This window comes from Bos javanicus, chromosome 6 (assembly GCF_032452875.1).
Source record: "Bos javanicus breed banteng chromosome 6, ARS-OSU_banteng_1.0, whole genome shotgun sequence".
NCBI classification, from domain to species: domain Eukaryota; kingdom Metazoa; phylum Chordata; class Mammalia; order Artiodactyla; family Bovidae; genus Bos; species Bos javanicus.
Window position 1 is genome coordinate 36,277,316 of NC_083873.1, and position 17,268 is coordinate 36,294,583.

At 42.2% G+C, this 17,268-nt stretch overlaps 1 protein-coding gene across 14 annotated transcripts in view; it reads left to right on the forward strand.

Moving 5' to 3' along the window:
• The window catches only part of FAM13A (family with sequence similarity 13 member A), a 337,557-nt gene that overhangs the window by 306,169 nt on the left and 14,120 nt on the right, over positions 1–17,268 (forward strand). For all 14 annotated transcript variants that reach the window (XM_061419687.1, XM_061419691.1, XM_061419689.1 and 11 more), the window contains 6 exons: positions 4,318–4,531; positions 4,993–5,131; positions 5,863–5,944; positions 6,769–6,989; positions 7,640–7,723; positions 16,558–16,653. In XM_061419687.1, coding sequence (XP_061275671.1) covers positions 4,318–4,531; positions 4,993–5,131; positions 5,863–5,944; positions 6,769–6,989; positions 7,640–7,723; positions 16,558–16,653 — 836 coding nt within the window. The remainder of the gene's footprint in view (positions 1–4,317; positions 4,532–4,992; positions 5,132–5,862; positions 5,945–6,768; positions 6,990–7,639; positions 7,724–16,557; positions 16,654–17,268) is intronic.

Genomic DNA, 17,268 nt, shown 5'->3' on the forward strand with positions numbered 1-17,268 from the left:
AGCTCTTTTCTCTGTTATTTCTGACCTGCTGGGATGTCAGCTAACCTGGGCAGATTAATTTTTAATAGACGTGCCGTACTTATGTCCAGAGTTCTTTTCGACCAGACACATGGCTAAAATCAAAACCACCATATCCAGGGAATTCTGGTCCAGAGAGGGAAACACTTTTGTTTTACGGAGTCCTATAAGATGAAAATCTAATTTGAAGCCTCAAATCTTTTCTCTTGTCCCTTTGAATAATTATCTTGCAATATCCTCGTCTGTTTCATTGCTCTAGAATTACTGGTTAAAATGTAAATTATTCCTCAAGCCCACAATTGGGAATTGTCAGTGAACACATCCTCAAATTGGCTTTCTATGCAGGTGGGTAATGCATAGGACATACTATCATGGACTGTGTTGTTCTTCTCAGTTCAGTCTTGTTATTCTATTTGAGCACCAACTATCAAAACATGAGATAAAAAAAAAAAAACCCATGAGATAGCCTTGTATTCTTAGAATATTTCAAAACAGAGGAACAGTTGGTCTTACTGAATCTTTCATTATATTGAACTATGTATAATTATGTAACTCTTTTGAATAGGAGCCCTAAGTTGTAAGACTGTATAGAATTAAAGGAAAGGGAAAAGAGAGAGAGAAATCATATAAGCATTTCCAGATGCATAGGTGAAAAACTTCCCTTCTGTTCTACCTGCGCTTAATGATGAAATATTTATTTTTACTTTGTTACCGTTGAAATTCTTAATGCTATCATATTTCTCTGTTTTAAAGTAACGAATCTCTTAGAGATTATCATACTAAGAGAAACATCAGAGAAAGACAAACCATTTATATGTGGAATCTGAAAAAATGATGCAAAAGAACTTGTTTATAAAATAGAAATAGACTCACAAACAGAAAACAAACTTATGTTATCAACAGGAAAAGGGGGTAGGGAGGAATAAATTAGTAGGAGTTTGGGATTAACAGATACCAACTACTATATATAAAATAGACAAACAACCAGGATCTACTGTATAGCACAGGAAATTGTATTCAATATCTTGTAATAACCTATCATGGAAAAAGAAAAAATATTACATATATATGTATAAAACTAAGTTACCTTGCTATATACCTGAAATTAACACAACATTCTAAATCAGCTATGCTTCCATTAAAAAAGAAACAGAATCATACAGTAAAAATTAAAAAATGAATTCAAGAGACAGAGCTAGAATTTCTTCAGCTGTGTACTTCATATATACCACTGGTGACACCAGGAACATGGCACATCTGGTCTTCTTATCAGTGAAGTGATGGATCAAGAATGGAGGCCCAGAAGACTAACAAAAAGGCAATCTGACGGATGGCCCCATGTTAGTCACAAAGCATCAAACAAGCACAGTTCAGTTCCGTGATTAGTATTTTGTAGTTAACTCAGGATCACAGTTTACTTTTTACCGGAGACACACTTGGTTAATGGTCACAGACACGTACTGTGTTTTGCAGAAATGGTACATAGAGACCACATAGTTCAAAACTCAAAGATTAGTTGTACTATATTTTAAAAGCTATTCTGCTAGATTCAGACAGATTAACGTACTTCAGGACCTAAAATAACACCTTTCAAACTAAGGTATGATGCACAGAAATGTCAAACTAGCCAGCACAGCAGCATGCCAGCATCAACAGCAGACTTTGTTTTCCCTGTCAACCATCAAAGCCTTCCCCTGGGTGTTCTGCTCCTTTACCACTGCCTTCTGCTTGACTGTTCAAGCCATCTTAACCCTTTCCCTGTCCTGGCTCCATTGATTTTAGTCCTTATAGAAAATTACTGCTGTCCTATGAAATACATGTCATCTGGTCGGTTTAATAATTCCATTTTCTGCAACTGCACATTACATTCTTATTATTTTTCTAGGGATTACTCTCCACTCACCGTCTGCTTCCCTTATCTCCCCTCACTTCTCAGTTACTTTCACTTTTTCTTGTCGACAGTACCAAGCTGCTCATATCTAAGCCCTGCCACTTAGGAGGAGCCAGCCAACCGCATCGGTACAGATGATGAAACAACTCCTGTTTGTCTCCTGCTGTAGCCAAGTCTGTTCTCTGCCACTCTTTGAGACTCAGTAGGCAGGACTCTGTCTTTAACATGCTTTGATTGTTTAAAGTATTTATATTGTCATCTGTGTTATAAGATGACTTGGTTGTCTTTAAATTTTGAGAACCTGTGGACCTCATTACACATGAGGTTAATTTTTTTTTTTTATTAATGTGCTTAAGTCTTACTACACTGTGGGATCTTAACATTTTTAAGATAGTCATCCCTGTTCCTGAAGCGCCTGGCATATTCTAAATTGAAGCAGTGTCCAGGAGGGCAGGAGTCTTGAGTTTCTAGATCCAACTCTTATCACTAATTAGGTATTTGCTCTTGAATTCCTTGGGTTTCAGTTTCCCTATCTGTAACTGTTGAATCAAAGCAGTAGTTCTCAAACCTGACTGAATTATGATCACTTGAGAAGCTTTTTAAAGACTCTGTGTTTGTGTCTCACATATCTGGATCCTCACCTACACATTCTATTTGGGTGGTGTGAGACCTGTATGTTAGAAAAGAAAAAAGTGAAAGTCATTCAGTCATGTCCAACCCTTTGTGACCCCATGGACTATACAGTCCATGGAGTTCTCCAGGCCAGAATACTGGCGTGGGTAGCTTTTCCCTTCTCCAGGGGAATCTTCCAATCCAGGGATCGAGCCCAGGTCTCCCGCATTGCAGGAGGATTCTTTACCAGCTGAGGCACAAGGGAAGCCCAGGAATACTGGAGTGGGTAGCCTGTCCCTTCTCCAGGGAATCTTCCTGACCTAGGAATCAAACTAGGGTCTCCTGCATTGCAGGTGGATTCTTTACCACCTGAGCTATCAGGGAAGCTTGAGCCATCAGGAAAGTATGTTAGGAGTTATTTATATTTTCCTCTGTGACCCTGATGTGCAGCCACAGTTGAAAAGTCACTGGATTCTTTGTTGTATGAAGTTTCAACCAGCTTTAATGTTCTATGATTACAGTATGATTTTTTTAAGTAAAATACTAAGTAAGCCCTTGTTTAAGATGATTTTGTGGATTTTAGAACTACTTCGATAGCAGAAGGGACAATTGTTCCATGATTCAAACTGAGGGAATCCCAGAATTTAAGATCATGGCCAAATTCCAGCTTTGTGTAAATGACAATATCCACAAGGGTATTTAAGACATAACCTTGTTTTATAAATGAAGAAAGTATTACAAATGAAATACCATACATCATCTGAGATCTATCCTTAAAGAATGTTAGATAGGATTTGTTTAATGAGGAAAAGAACACAAGGTAGGTCTTGCAGTAAAAATAAATGCCACCCTATTCCCTCACAAAGTGAAAAATCAGGATTTTGTGCCCCTTTTTTTCTTCAAGATTGTCTAAAATAACTCATACTGATTTATTCTTTTTTATTTTTGTGCATATTTCTTACTTTAACTGCAGTCTGATGTTGTTCAGTCAGTCATGTCTGTCTCTTTACGACCTCGTGAACTGCAGCACGCCCGGCTTCCCTGTCCTTCACTGTCTCTCGGAGTTGGCTTAAACTCATGTCCACTGAATTGATGATGCCATCCAACTTAAGTAGCCTCTAAAAGTTCCAAATACAGACCATGCATTGTAGACATGCTAAATCCCAACATGCTCAAGCAAAAGCACACAAAACAGCTTATTGAGTGACCTCAGCAGAGGCACAGCCTGAATCAATGGTCTCTCCCAAGGCGAATGCGATTCCTTAACCCAATTCCCATGGATGTCCAGCCATGATGCCAAACCCTTTGCTCACAGACACATAGGCGTTTCTGTTCCATAACGCCCTCAGGCGGAGAAGTGCTCCTCAGTGATCTGCCAGGAAAGTTGGAAGCTCACTTTAATGGCTTTTCCTCAGGGCAGCCCTAGCACATTGACTTTTGAAGGCAAGTGAAGGTGGAGATAAGAGAGTAGATGATGGCTCAGATTCGCTGATTCAGGTCAGGGCATAGCATCTTGAGTCAGAACCTTCGATCTAAAATGTGAAACTGAGAATTCCCTGGTGGTCCAGTGGTTAGGACTCCCTACTTCCACTGCGGGGAACACAGGTTCAATCCCTTCAGGGAACTAAGAACCTGATTGCCATGTGGTGTGGCCAAACAAATGAGCTAATAAATAAGTAAAATGTGAGACCGTCCAGTGCCTCCTCAATTCAGTGCCTCCTAATGCATTCAGAAAACTTGGGAAACAGGTGTGCTTTAAAGAACAGTTTTGCCCTCTTGCCCCTGTTCTTTTCCAGAGCCTATCCCTGCCTTCTCCTCGTGGCAACAGGAGAGTGTGGACGCTGACGAAGCGCGCCTCTCCCCGCAGGCCGGGCGCCTGATTCGGCAGCTCCTGGAAGAGGACAGCGACCCCATGCTGTCCCCCCGCTTCTACGCTTACGGGCAGAGCCGGCAGTACCTGGACGACACGGAAGTGCCTCCTTCTCCCCCCAATTCCCACCCTTTCATGAGGTGTGTTTCTTTGTGTTGCTGAGGCACAGACGTTCCATCCATGTAACTTTAAAAGGGAGAGGAATGTTACCCATGGCTAGTCATGTTTTTAGCTAGGTTGTAAGTGTATCTCCATCCAAGTGCACAGGCTCTGTTGTAACTTTACATGTGACCTGTGACCCGACTACAGCATCACCGACCGAATCTCCGTTAGTGCCCCCTTTCCAAAGATCTCTCAAAGTTAGCTGTGAAGTCCACATTTCAGTCCTAGCTCTGCCCGGTGCAACGGTGAGCTGGAGAAGATTGGATGTGTTTAAAAGGCAGGACATACGGAGCTCAAGGTCACAAAATGTAATCGCAGTCAGCTGTCTTTTATTTGAGAGGATAAGCACCCCTCCATGCCACATCCCTTCCCCCCCAGCCCCTCCCAGCAGGCAGTGACCCCTCCTGGGAAGCTGACCCCCACACTGTGCCCCTCACAGGCGCCGCAGCTCCTCTCTGGGCTCCTACGAAGATGAGCAAGAGGACCTGACTCCTGCCCAGCTCACTCGAAGGATTCAGAGCCTTAAGAAGAAGATCCGGAAGTTTGAAGACAGATTTGAAGAAGAGCGGAAGTACAGAGTGAGTGCTCACTGGCTTCTTTCTGGACCCTCCCCGGAAGCGATGTGTCAGTGCGCGGACTACTCAGAGAAGTGGGGACAGTGCAGGGAGCTTTGTGGGGAATCACCAAAGGCAGTAAACGCTGGGCAGTAAACCCCGATAAACTCCAGTATGGTGTGTCAGCATTTTCCTTGCACAGTGTATCCTTACAAATGAATTGAAGGCTTTCGCATTTGTCTTGTAAATTGATCAGTGATCGGAAATGGGGAAAATCATTAAGTGAAGTATTTTGTTTGGCTAAAACTTAATTCAGAATTATCTTATAAAATTTAACTGGTACTGACCTTATTCTTCTCTCAGCTCTATCCTTAGTATTTCCTATAAGAATAACAAAAAGACATTTTTCACAGGGGTTGTTGTGTAAAATATCATATACTCCACTGCTTTCTTTCTTGTTAGGCTGACAGGGTGAACCCTGCAGATAATGGAAAAGAGGTCATAGACTCATGGAAGTCCGTGACCCTAACGAGCCAGCGTTTTGTCTCTGAGGAATTCTTTGAAAGCATCAAAAATAACCAGATATAAAGAAGGATAATGGAATTCCACCTGTGAAGTTGCTCTGATTAATCACAGTTCATTTATTATTCCAGTGGAACTCAGCTTTTCCTTGCTGTTTAAAACAAACTGATCATCAAACTCTTCTGTCTCCTGCCCCAATTCCAAAACATTTACTCTACGTTTCCTTTTCGCAGCCTTCCCACAGCGACAAAGCAGCCAATCCAGAGGTTCTGAAATGGACAAACGACCTTGCCAAATTCCGGAAACAACTTAAAGGTAGGGAAAGCTCTAGACCTATGGCAAGGTCTTCAGAGAACAAGCCAAGCACAGAAGCTGTGATCTTACCGCGCACTGAGAGCCACTTACCACTCAAACGTTCCAGGAAAGACAGGTTCCTTGAAGCTGACTCCCAGGACCCTTAGCATTCATGGCACACTTTCTCTGTATCTTCCCATGACCTCCGTCACAGGGAAACCCAGATCAAAGATGCTGAGAATTCTGCAGGGTTTTTTTTTTCCCCCCTAAATAACTAATCTAAGAATGATGGTTTCAATTCAACACTTTTTAAGAACCTATTTAATCCAAGGTGTGGATTATGAAATAGCTTATGAAAAGAATTTGGTCCCTGTCCCTCCCAGAGCTTGCTGTCTTGTAGGACACAGAATCATATAAACAAAGGAATAGAATACAAAGTGAAAATAATTCCAAAGTGAGATATATACATCATATGGAAAAGGTTGGCCAACATTTGGGTTCTAGACCTGCAAATACCTGTAAATGCTATGGGATTCGGTATGGGAAGACATCGGCCTCGTTCTGAGAACAGCCCACAGGCTGGTGCAGCTAAAGCATGGATGTTAAAGAACTAAAACTTTCTCAGGAATTAGGGTTAGGAAACCATGCCAGATAATACAGGAAAACATTATCATTTTCTTAAGTTTAAGAAATAATAACCCAGGGATTTCAGCTAATAATATAATTAGATGCTTTCTGGGGGAAAAAGAAGACAGGACTAAGCACTTGTTAACAGCAAGAAAAACAATCTGGGTTCAGCAGACGTCAATTCCCATACATCTCCACCCCCAAATCTTTTCTCTTAGAGTCCAAACTGAAGATATCAGAGGAGGACCTACCCCCCAGAATGCGGCAGCGAAGCAACACACTCCCCAAGAGTTTCGGCTCCCAACTTGAAAAAGAAGATGAGAAAAAGCAAGAGCTGGTGGATAAAGCCATAAAGCCTAGCGTGGAGGCCACTCTGGAATCCATCCAGAGGAAGCTCCAGGAGAAGCGGGCAGAGACCAGCCGTCCGGAAGACATTAAGGTGTGATTCTGTGATGAGCCCGAGAAACTGCTAATCCCAAACCATTCCAGTCACTGTGGTAGGGTGGCAGGGCATGCCCCGGGGTCCCAGTAGGGAGGGTGATGAGTACCACCTTTTTATATCTCCCTCACCCTCCCCTTCCACACATTGAGACTCCAAAGAAGCAGATGAAACCAGCTCAGAGTGCTTTTTAACTATAGGTCCTTTGGTTTGGACTGCAAATAGAGAGCAGGAGATCCTGTTGTACAGGTTGCAGGATGGAGTTGTTTCAGTTAAGAGATAGTTTGGTGACTCTCTGAGGTAGGAGGATTAGAGACAAGCCTTTGGGAATGTGTATCCTGTAACTGTATTCATCGCCGGAGCCATTAGGCTAAGCCCCGTGCACCTCGCAGCCTTGCTGACCTGAGTCCAGCATGCCTTTGCCACCACGTGGGAGAAAGGAGTACTCATAGGTGATGATTCTGCTGTGCTGTGTTCCTAGCTGCACATCAGGAACAGCTAATTCCTAGCTTTGGATGAAGCTAGGGAGAGCTGTTGGGTAAACATTCTTTTTAACCTTACTTTGGGAAACTTGTTTAACTAAATAAAGCAGTTGCGATGTTCACAAATGTTTTCCTTGCTCTCATTTCTCTGTCCTTGTGTTTATACAGGATATGACCAAAGACCAGATTGCTAATGAGAAAGTGGCCCTGCAGAAAGCTCTGTTATATTATGAAAGCATTCATGGACGGCCGGTATGTGAATGCACTGAATTTTCTTTTTTTTTTAAGTTATTTTTTTATTGGAGTATAATTGCTTCACAATGTTGTGTTAGCGTACAACATGAATCAGCTATCTGTACACATGTATCCCCTGTCTCTTGAGCCTTCCTTCCACCTCCCCGCTCTTCAGCCCCGTCTAGGTCGTCACAGAACATCAGGCCGAGCTCCCTGTGTTATACAGCAGCTCCCCACTAGCCATACATGTCAGTGCTGTTCTCTCCGTTCATCTCACCTTCTCCTTCCCCAGTTGGGTCCACAAGTTCATTCTCTACGTCTGCATCTCTGTTCCTGCCCTGCAAATAGATTCATCAGTACTGAATTTTCTGACTGGGGTAAATTACCAGGCTTTGAAGTGGATCTTCTGTGTTCAGTATTTTGCAGTTGAGGTGTCCAGATACTTAGCTTACTATACATTTTCACCAGAACTAAGTTTTTTGAAGCCTAAACCCTTGATAAGAGTTCCACTATCTAATAAGTGCTAAATTTAATTAAGTTCCAAAGAAATATCAGTTTGCAAGTAAAATGTAGCCTCTAGTGTCCTGCTTCCAGTAGAAGATAGTGGAGGGGGGTATGAATTGCTACACAGAAGCCTAGAGTGAAGAAACATGTCTGCCCCTGTAAGCTGTCATCACCAGCTCTAAGCATTCTTAGCCATAAAAGGAAGGTGCTAAGCTCAAGTGATCTGCCCTAAAATTCAGTTTCTCTTCAGTGCAGTTTGCAACCCGTGTTTGCTGAGAAGTTTCAGCCGCCATGCAGAACTAAAACCGAGAGGAATCTAAAATGTGGCTTTAGAAGCATTTGAGGCAATTTGTTATTCAGCAAGCACATTTATCCCCTGGATGCTGTTAGTCCTTGGGGAGACAGTAGTTCAACAGGCCTCCACTCTATTCCTAAGGGAGCTTGTAATCTGATCTCCTTGTCAGTGACTCTTAGTAACCTTCTGTTAAGAATGTTGTCAAGAACCCAACAACACAAGTTCTTAAAAGCAGGTGTAAAGAAGCAGGAAGTTTATATTCACAGATGGACTTTTATATCACCAAAATGCATGGACCTCTTTTCCAGTCTCAGTCACAGCTATGCAATGGAGAGAGTCTTTGCATCACAAATATGCTCTTTTAGGTGAAGAAATTTAGAGAATAGAGCACTAGACTACAAGACCTGTGAGAGCAGGGGTTCTGAGTTTTTTGTTTTTTGTTTTTTTTTTTACCTAACGGTAAACCTGGACCTCAGCATCTACCTGATGCAGAACATGTGGCCAGTTATCTGTCTAATGAGCCTGCCTGGTATTTTGATTCTGAATTTATTAGGTTTAAATTAAAAAAAAAAAAAAAGCTGGAGTTGATTGATTTTGCTGGCCTGTCCCTACAATGGAAAAATACTGGCACTCTGGGATAATGGTCATGTTTCAAGCCAACTGTTGTTCTGGACTTTTTTTAAAGGCACTGAACCAAACAGTAAATGCTCTGGAGCTCAGATGTGTTGTGAAACTTCGTCCTTCTCTTCCGGGATATTCAGAACTTGCGGAGATAGAACTAATCCCCTTCTCCACTAAAGACTCAGTGCCTCTCGGTGTCCATCTCCTCACAGCCCCCAGGCAGGCCTCTGTGAAGGAGGTGGGGCTTGTGTGTCTTCCTTCTTTTCATTATATGGATTCAGGGTATGACAGTGATAGACTCCTTTAAAGACTGTCAGCTGTGTTGTAGTCTTCACCCTGCTGCCGCAGCAGGGGGCTGTGTGCCATGGTACTTGTTGCTCCAAGTTGAGCACAGTCTCTCCTCCTGCCTGGACCGTGGCAGTCAGCAGGCACTAGGCTCACAGCGTGTGTTGAGCCGCTCAGACGTGTCGGAATCTTTGCAACCTCATGGACTATAGCCCGCCAGGCTCCTCTGTCCATGGAATTTTCCAGGCAAGAATACTGTAGTGGGTTGCCATGCCTTCCTCCAGGGGATCTTCCTGACCCAGGGATTGAACCCGACTCTCTTGCATGTCCTGCACTGGAAGGCTGATTCTTTACCATGTGCCGCCTGGGAAGCCCTAGATTCAAACCCAGCTCTGCTGAGACGGGCTCTGTGTCTCTAGGCCGCTTAGGTAACTCCCTGAGCCTCAGTGATTGGTCTGCATAATAGATGTCTGTTACAGTAGGTTGTCATGGAGACTAAGTGACATTACACACACACATATACCTGCAGGCTGTCTGGCACTGACTGAAGAAGCAGGGCAGAGTGGCTTTGTGGGGAGTTAGGTGGGACTCCTCCATAAATGACAGGTGTCTCTTCTGGTACAGTTATAGGTTCTGCCCTCTGCTGTCTACTTCTTATTAAATAATTTAATCAGGAAATATACATGCTTTAGCTCTTACCAATATGAATTTGAACAATTAATCCTTGGCCCTTTCTTTCATCATTCTTGCAGAGGAAGGAAGAACATTTCTGGACCTGGATTCTAGCATCTCACAGGTCAAGGGACACATGCTCCAGGAAGTTTGAGTGTCATTTATTCCTGGTCCCAGGTCAGGCTCTCTGCCTCTCTCTGGAACCTGATACTCCAGCCTCCTCAGGAGAATAGAATTCACTTGATATCTTGCCAATCCAAAAACCAGAGAGTGAACTTTTCATTCTTAACATCTGTTGTGTTGCCCTGGACCCTGAACTCACAAATAACATTTGGGCAACACTCTTCTTAAAAGAAAAATACAAGTACTCCCAGAGCTATACTGTCATTCCAAACCTTCAGTTTTTAGGTTTTAGCAGGTGCTTAGAGCCTGGTGGTTTTTTGCTGAGTCTGCAGATTCTGATATGAAAGAGCACCAACAGTCAAAATCACCAGCCAAAATAGTTATCTGCTGCCTCTGTACATTGTTTAACAAGGTGGTTTGCTTTAATGGGACACCCACAGCGTATGAAAAGCAAGAACATAGTCGTCTACACACCAGCATGTAATTCCCTGTGAATTATTATTAAAATGTGTCCCTTTCAACATGTAGGGCTCTCATCAGAAGACCACGTCCCAGAAGTACAGTACATGGCTGCAGCCCCCCATGACCTCTTGTGCAGACCCAGATGATGGTGTAGAGGGGAGAGCGTGGGTGGGTCCACAGAGCTTCTGGGTTCTCATTGGTGTATTTCAGTCTTGTCTTTTAGAAACTGGGGAACTAAGCAGACACTAAGCATATCATGTTCAAATTTAAGTACAGATTCTAAAGCCACATATAAAGGGTATCATTTGTTTATCTGTTGGCTGGGCAGGTCTGATCTTTGCCCAGTCAGCCCACTGTTGTTGCCTGATAATAAAGGAGGGACAGTCACCGTTTTCTGACTCAATGGGACAAAAATGCAGCAGGTATAAAAATCCATCTCCTTTACCTTCTCCCACTGGTAGTCTTATGACTCATAGGTACCACCTCCACACACATTCAGAATATTTTTTGTTTTACTGAGGAGATTCTGGGGCAGTGTAGTTTCCTGACTACTGTAATTTCTTGCTGCTGCTCAGAACAAGAAATCTCTGTGAACTCAATATGGGCAGAACTCTCAGCTTGGAGGCAGAATTTTTATCTCAAGATGAAAACAAGATTCTTTGTCTTAAGATGTCATCTGTATTTTAAGATGGCAATTCTTTATCTTAAGATAATCTTGGCCAAACTCTGTTAGGGGAAAATGCTATCCTATGACATCTTTGTTATGTCTTGTGGTTACTATGTTAAGGTCCTCCTTCGTGTCTTGCTTATTTGTTAATGTATAGAAAACTGGACTGGGAGTCAGTCCACCTGGGTTCTTGAACCAGCTCCGTTGCCTTGGGCAGATCATTCCTGAGAGCCCTCCAGTGTTTCGCTTTATCATATTAGAAAGTAAGACTCTTCTAACTTTAATATTCCGTGGTCCTAATGTTATTTCTTTCTTCAAGTTAGAAACTTCATTCTTTTTATCTTTCACCTTTGTTATACCCTTCAGCTAACAGCAACCAAATCAGTATTTCTGTAGAGAAGCTTTATATGAGGCTGAGTGGAACGCCATCACAAAACATAAATATGTTCACCTAATCAGGTGGTGGCTCAGATGGTAAAGCGTCTGTCTACAATGCGGGAGGCCTGGGTTCGATCCCTGGGTGGGGAAGATCCCCTGGAGAAGGAAATGGCAATCTACTCCAGTACTATTGCCTGGAAAATCCCCTGGACAGAGAAGCCTGGTAGGCTACAGTCCATGGGATCGAAAAGAGTCAGACACGACTGAGCGACTTCACTTTAATCAGGCTTTTGTGATTTCTGTCTGAGACTTGCCCTTACTTAAACATGGATAATATTGGCGGGTGTTCCCACTGTACTTTGATGTATTATCTGAGACTTATATAGCAACTAATCAGAATAGTAAGAGAACAGTAGATGAAGATTTCTTTGCATCAGAAAACAAAGATTTAGTGGAAGGTGCTGCTTTCAAATCCATTAGATCTACATACCTAGATTTTTATGTTGTCATGATTTGTGTACAAAAATACATTTTAGTCTTAACCCTATTTCTACACATTGAAAGCCATTCAGAAGTGCCCCTTAAATGAAAAACTAAATAATGACTTGAAGCAGGAAGAGTGAAATTACATTGAAAAAACGGTATACTGTATGCTTGGCCTAAGGGCATTTTCAAACAATTACGGATCGTGAAGATTTTCTAATCTGAATTCTACACTTTGCCTATCAAGAAACTGAGGCTCTGAGAACTTTACTGGCTCCTTCTAAGGCCTGTTACTGGTTTTAGTGGAATCCCTGAGCAGCTGATGACTGGAGAATAAGAGATGTCCACTTCTGAGCAGTTTTCCCATGGTCCACTTAATGTCAGCACCCCTTTTTGACAGTTCAGCCAAGGTGCTGCTTTGTTTCTCTAACTGTTGGTTAGGTTTTGGCTCCACTCCCAACTCCAGCACCGATAATTACATGAGACTTGGCTTGATAATGGGTAAAAGTTGTATTGAGCTTCAGTATCACCATACCTTTGGCTTACGGCATTTATCGTGAAAATAATTCTAGTGTAAATCAAGTGGTATTCTTTCCAGACCTAAAGATAATTGATTTGTTGGTGTTTAGATAGATCTATCAAATGCCAACACTGGCTGACGGTATCATGGTGAGTTTTGACTCTTCGTAGTCAACAACTGGATTTTATCAGATCTCTCACAGGTGATTAGTTCTAAACATCATTATTTTTTTTAACTGTTATATTGGAGTATAGCCAGTTAACGATGTTGTGATAGTTTCAGGTGGACCGCAAAGGGACTCCACTCTGCATTTGCATTTACATGTATCGGTTCTCACCAAACTCCCCTCCCATCCAGGCTGCCATATAATATTGAGCAGAGTTCTGAGGGTCATTAATTTTTAAAAGGAGCAATTCATAGAAAATCTAAATATCAGTGTTATAAGCCAAATATGGGCTTCCCAAGTAGTGCTAGTGGTAAAAAGGCTGCCTGCCAATGCAGGAGATACAAGAGGTGTAGGTTCGATCCCTGGATCGGGAAGATCCCCTAGAGGAGGTCATGGCAACCCACTTCAGTAGTCTTTCCTGAAGAATCCCATGGACAGAGGAGCCTGGCGGGTTACAGTCCGTGGGGTCACAAATAGTCAGACACACCTGAGTGACTAAGCAGCACCAAAGCCAAATATTAATGTAAGCCAGCAATCCTCTTCATCTACTCTAACTAGAAAATTTAGTTTTCGAACAAAGAATTAGAAAATTGATTCTGTCGAATTTTCCATATCGGGCTAATTTTAGCAGTAAGTCTCCTTCCAAAGTCTCCTTTCACAATCCAAAAATGTTTCTGTGAAGCAACTGCAGTTGACCCTTGAAATAATGCAGGAGTTGGGAATTGTTCAACGCTCAGCATAGTTGACAATCTGAGTCTAACTCAGAGCCAGCCCTCTGTCTCCACGGTTTTGCCATATCCAACATTCTGAATCCATGGGTGCAACCATGTGGCAGATTGTGTAGTAATGCAGTATTTACTGTTGAAAAAATCTGCATATAAGTGGACCCATGCAGTTCAAACCCATGTTGTTCTAGAGTCAGATACAGTAATAGGATGCTATTCCTCAGTGAGGAAATGCTGGCTCCTTATTATTTTTATTTTTCATATGGCTTTTGGTCACTAAATATCTGTTATTTACCTTACACAGTAATATTTCACCACATGTCATATGTTGACAATTAGGATGTACCTTAATTTCATATGCAGTACATTTAGTGGGTACTTCTTGTATTAAAAAAAATTATTTCATGTGTTCCACTCCTAAATTTTGTCATTTTACATGTGAGATTATCCAAGTCATTTATTTCTATTCCTCACACTTATTTGTGGCTATTGTTCAACTTCTTGAAGTATAGTACAGAAAAGAGCCTAAATTTTAATTATATATCTTGGTAATTTTCACAAGGTAGACAAATCCATGTAATCAACATCCTGATCAAGAAATTAAAAATGGCCAACCCTCTGAAAGCCCTTATCATGTCCCCTTCTAGTCAATACCATGACCTTCCACCCCACCAACAAAAACTTGACTTCTAACCTTATAGATTTGATTTGCTTATTTTTGAACTTTATATAACTAGGACCTTACAGTGTATATTCTTAGGTGTCTGGCTTGTTTTGCTTGGCTTTATTTTTGTGAGATTAATGCTGCATATAGCTGTATTCGTTCATTTTCATGGCTGTGTAGTATTCAGTTTTGGAAACTTAAAATACTTACTCATTCTACCATTGTTGGGCATGTGGATGGTTTCCAGTTTGGTGGTGCTATAAATAGTGCTGCTCTGAACATTCTTATATGTGTCTTTTGGTAAACTTTAATCCGGGTTTGTTTGGTGTGTACTTAAGGACAGAATTGATGAGTCATGTGTTTAGTTTAGGAGATACTGCCAAATAGTTTTCCAAAGTGTTTCAGCCTTGCCAGTACTGAGAGAGAATTCCAGTTGCCCAGCATTATTTCTGACACTGGACACTGTCTTTCACATTAGCCATTTTGGTAGGTATGTTCTCGTAATACCTGTGGTTTGATCGTCACTCTTTTTTTTTTTTTTTTGTATGAAATAGTTCTTATGGTCCCTTCAAACAGTCATACTTTATGAAATACCAAATGTAAAACTCCTTTTACTATGACAGATAGTAAAAGCAAGAAAATGCCACCTCTTGATATTTTGGTAACAGAAAAAGATAGAAATAAGTTATTATTATTGCTTATGGCAGAAAATGAAGCCACAAGATGACAGTAAATAAATACCACAAGATTGGCAGTATCCTATCTTGGCTTGTGAGATTTATCCAAGGTTCTCTTATTGTTGATCACTTTGAGAAAGGCAAATAAAAAACAGGTAGCAAAGTGTGATCAGTTCATGCATTATCCAGACTTGTCTTTAAAGTTGAAGGCCCATAAGAGAGATGGTCAGAGCTAATACTGTTGCCCTTCCTCATATCTGTAAGCCTTGCCTTATGTGTACAATGGAAATAAAATGCAGAAGAACAACAGCAAACTTGAAACAAAAATACGTCATCTCTTACTCCATTTTAGTAAACAAATGCATACTTACAAATTTGGCATACCTGTCTATATTTGAAATATTCTTTCACTCATCTTGCAGACATTTATGGGATATTTTTATCATGTCAGGCACTGAAATAGTTACCAGAACAGTTTACAGTTCTGGGGGCTGGAAGTCCAAGATTAAGGCGCTGGTGTCTGGTGAGGGCCCCCTTCCCAGTTCATAGCCAGCCATCTGTTCGCTGTCCTCACATGGCAGAAGGGATGAGGGAGCTCTCTGTGGTCTCTTTAATAAGGGCACTAATCCTGTTCATGAGGGCACCATCTTCATGACCTAATCACTCCCTGAAGACCTCACTTCCAAAAACCATCACATTGGGGATTCATTTTCAACTTATGAATTGGGAGTGGGGGCGTGCGGGGAGGTGAGTTGAACATAAACATTCCGTCCATAGCAAAGCATATGTGAATTATAAGATACACAAGGCTGTATTAGGTGACTCAAAGGAGAGAATGAGCAGGGCTCCCAGAATGGGGCGTGTCGGAAGAAGGCTGCACAGGGAGGGAGGTGGCTCTTGATGTGGAATTTACCAAATCGAAGAGCAGAGAGGAGGCCACTCCAGGACAAAGGGAGCTAGACAAGGAGGCGTGACACTCCCTAGTTTCCTTCCGGAGCTTGAGTTCTAATGGGGAGGAGGTGATGGGGCTTCAAATACTATGCCAGGGAGCCGGGCTTGATTTCTCCTCACTGTCTATTAGAGTCTGTCCTTTAAACATTTTTGGACCCTGAGCCAGATTTTAGGGACACAGAGATGAGTGAATCCACGTATTCTATCAGCATATATTCCTTGAAAGCCTGTTTGCTTGCATTTGTCCCTAAAAACACAACACAGTTCCATAGGGAAGAGAGACATTTTTAAAAAATGATCACAGAACTGCAAGGTAAGTAGTATAATAGAAATATTAATACATGTTTTCTTCTTCCCAGGACCTAGAAAATAGTGAATCATCTGAAACTCTGAACCTTCCAGAATTTTAAATAGAAAACTAATAATAAGAATCACAGTTTTGAGGAAAAGTAATACTTCTGAGGGAGTGATTTCAAGTGATTTGCAACCAAAGTAGATATTTTAAATTTTCATTGACTCATGGTTATCAGTTTAAATAAATTTTACAAGAGTGGGGAGTCTTCAGTTGAATCGCCTGTTCTTTCTCTTAGTCCACAGCATGCTCAGTCAGCATAGCCAACAGGAGTAGGTCTCTCAGCAATCCTGTTCTTGCCTTTCAGGTGAGCAAGAATGAGCGTCAGGTTATGAAGCCGCTGTATGACAGGTACCGCCTGGTCAAACAGATCCTATCCCGAGCCAGCACCATCCCCATCATTGTGAGTACTCCACGCCCAGTGGTTGACTTCCAGGCTATATTATTAGGGCACTAACTTGCCTTCTCACGAAATAACAGTCTTTCGTAGTTGAACCTGCCATTAATATCAGTGGCCCCTAAACTTGAGGGATGAAAAATTTATCAAAGACTTCTGAGGTGACATTTGCCAAAAATGAGCGAATCTGAAGCTGACAGTTTGTTCCCCTCTTGGGTGCACAAGCTTTGGCCGTATGCTTCTGTCTGACACGTGCTGGGTCAGCGTCCCCGTACTTCCCTTAGAGACAGAGCATCCGGGAAATGGTGTGCTTCGCCCAGGGGCCACTCCACACAGAGTGCCTCTCTGGTCGTAGGGGCCTCGGTTAGTGTTCTTCGCTCTGCCTCCAAGACGGAGATCCGCCCTGCTGGAGTCATACCCGGGGAGAAATCCTGTAAGGAACTCAAGAGAGGGAACTGCTTCTTTTTGGAGATGTAGGAAAGAGTGAGGTAAAGAAAAGGGAGGGCCACCATCCTTGGACTTCGCTGCTTTTGGCCTCTGAATTGGGATTTTGTCAAGAGTAAGGAGCAGCGACTGGCCTTCAGTTCTGGGAAAAAGCCTTTCGGGCACTGGCCAGCTTGC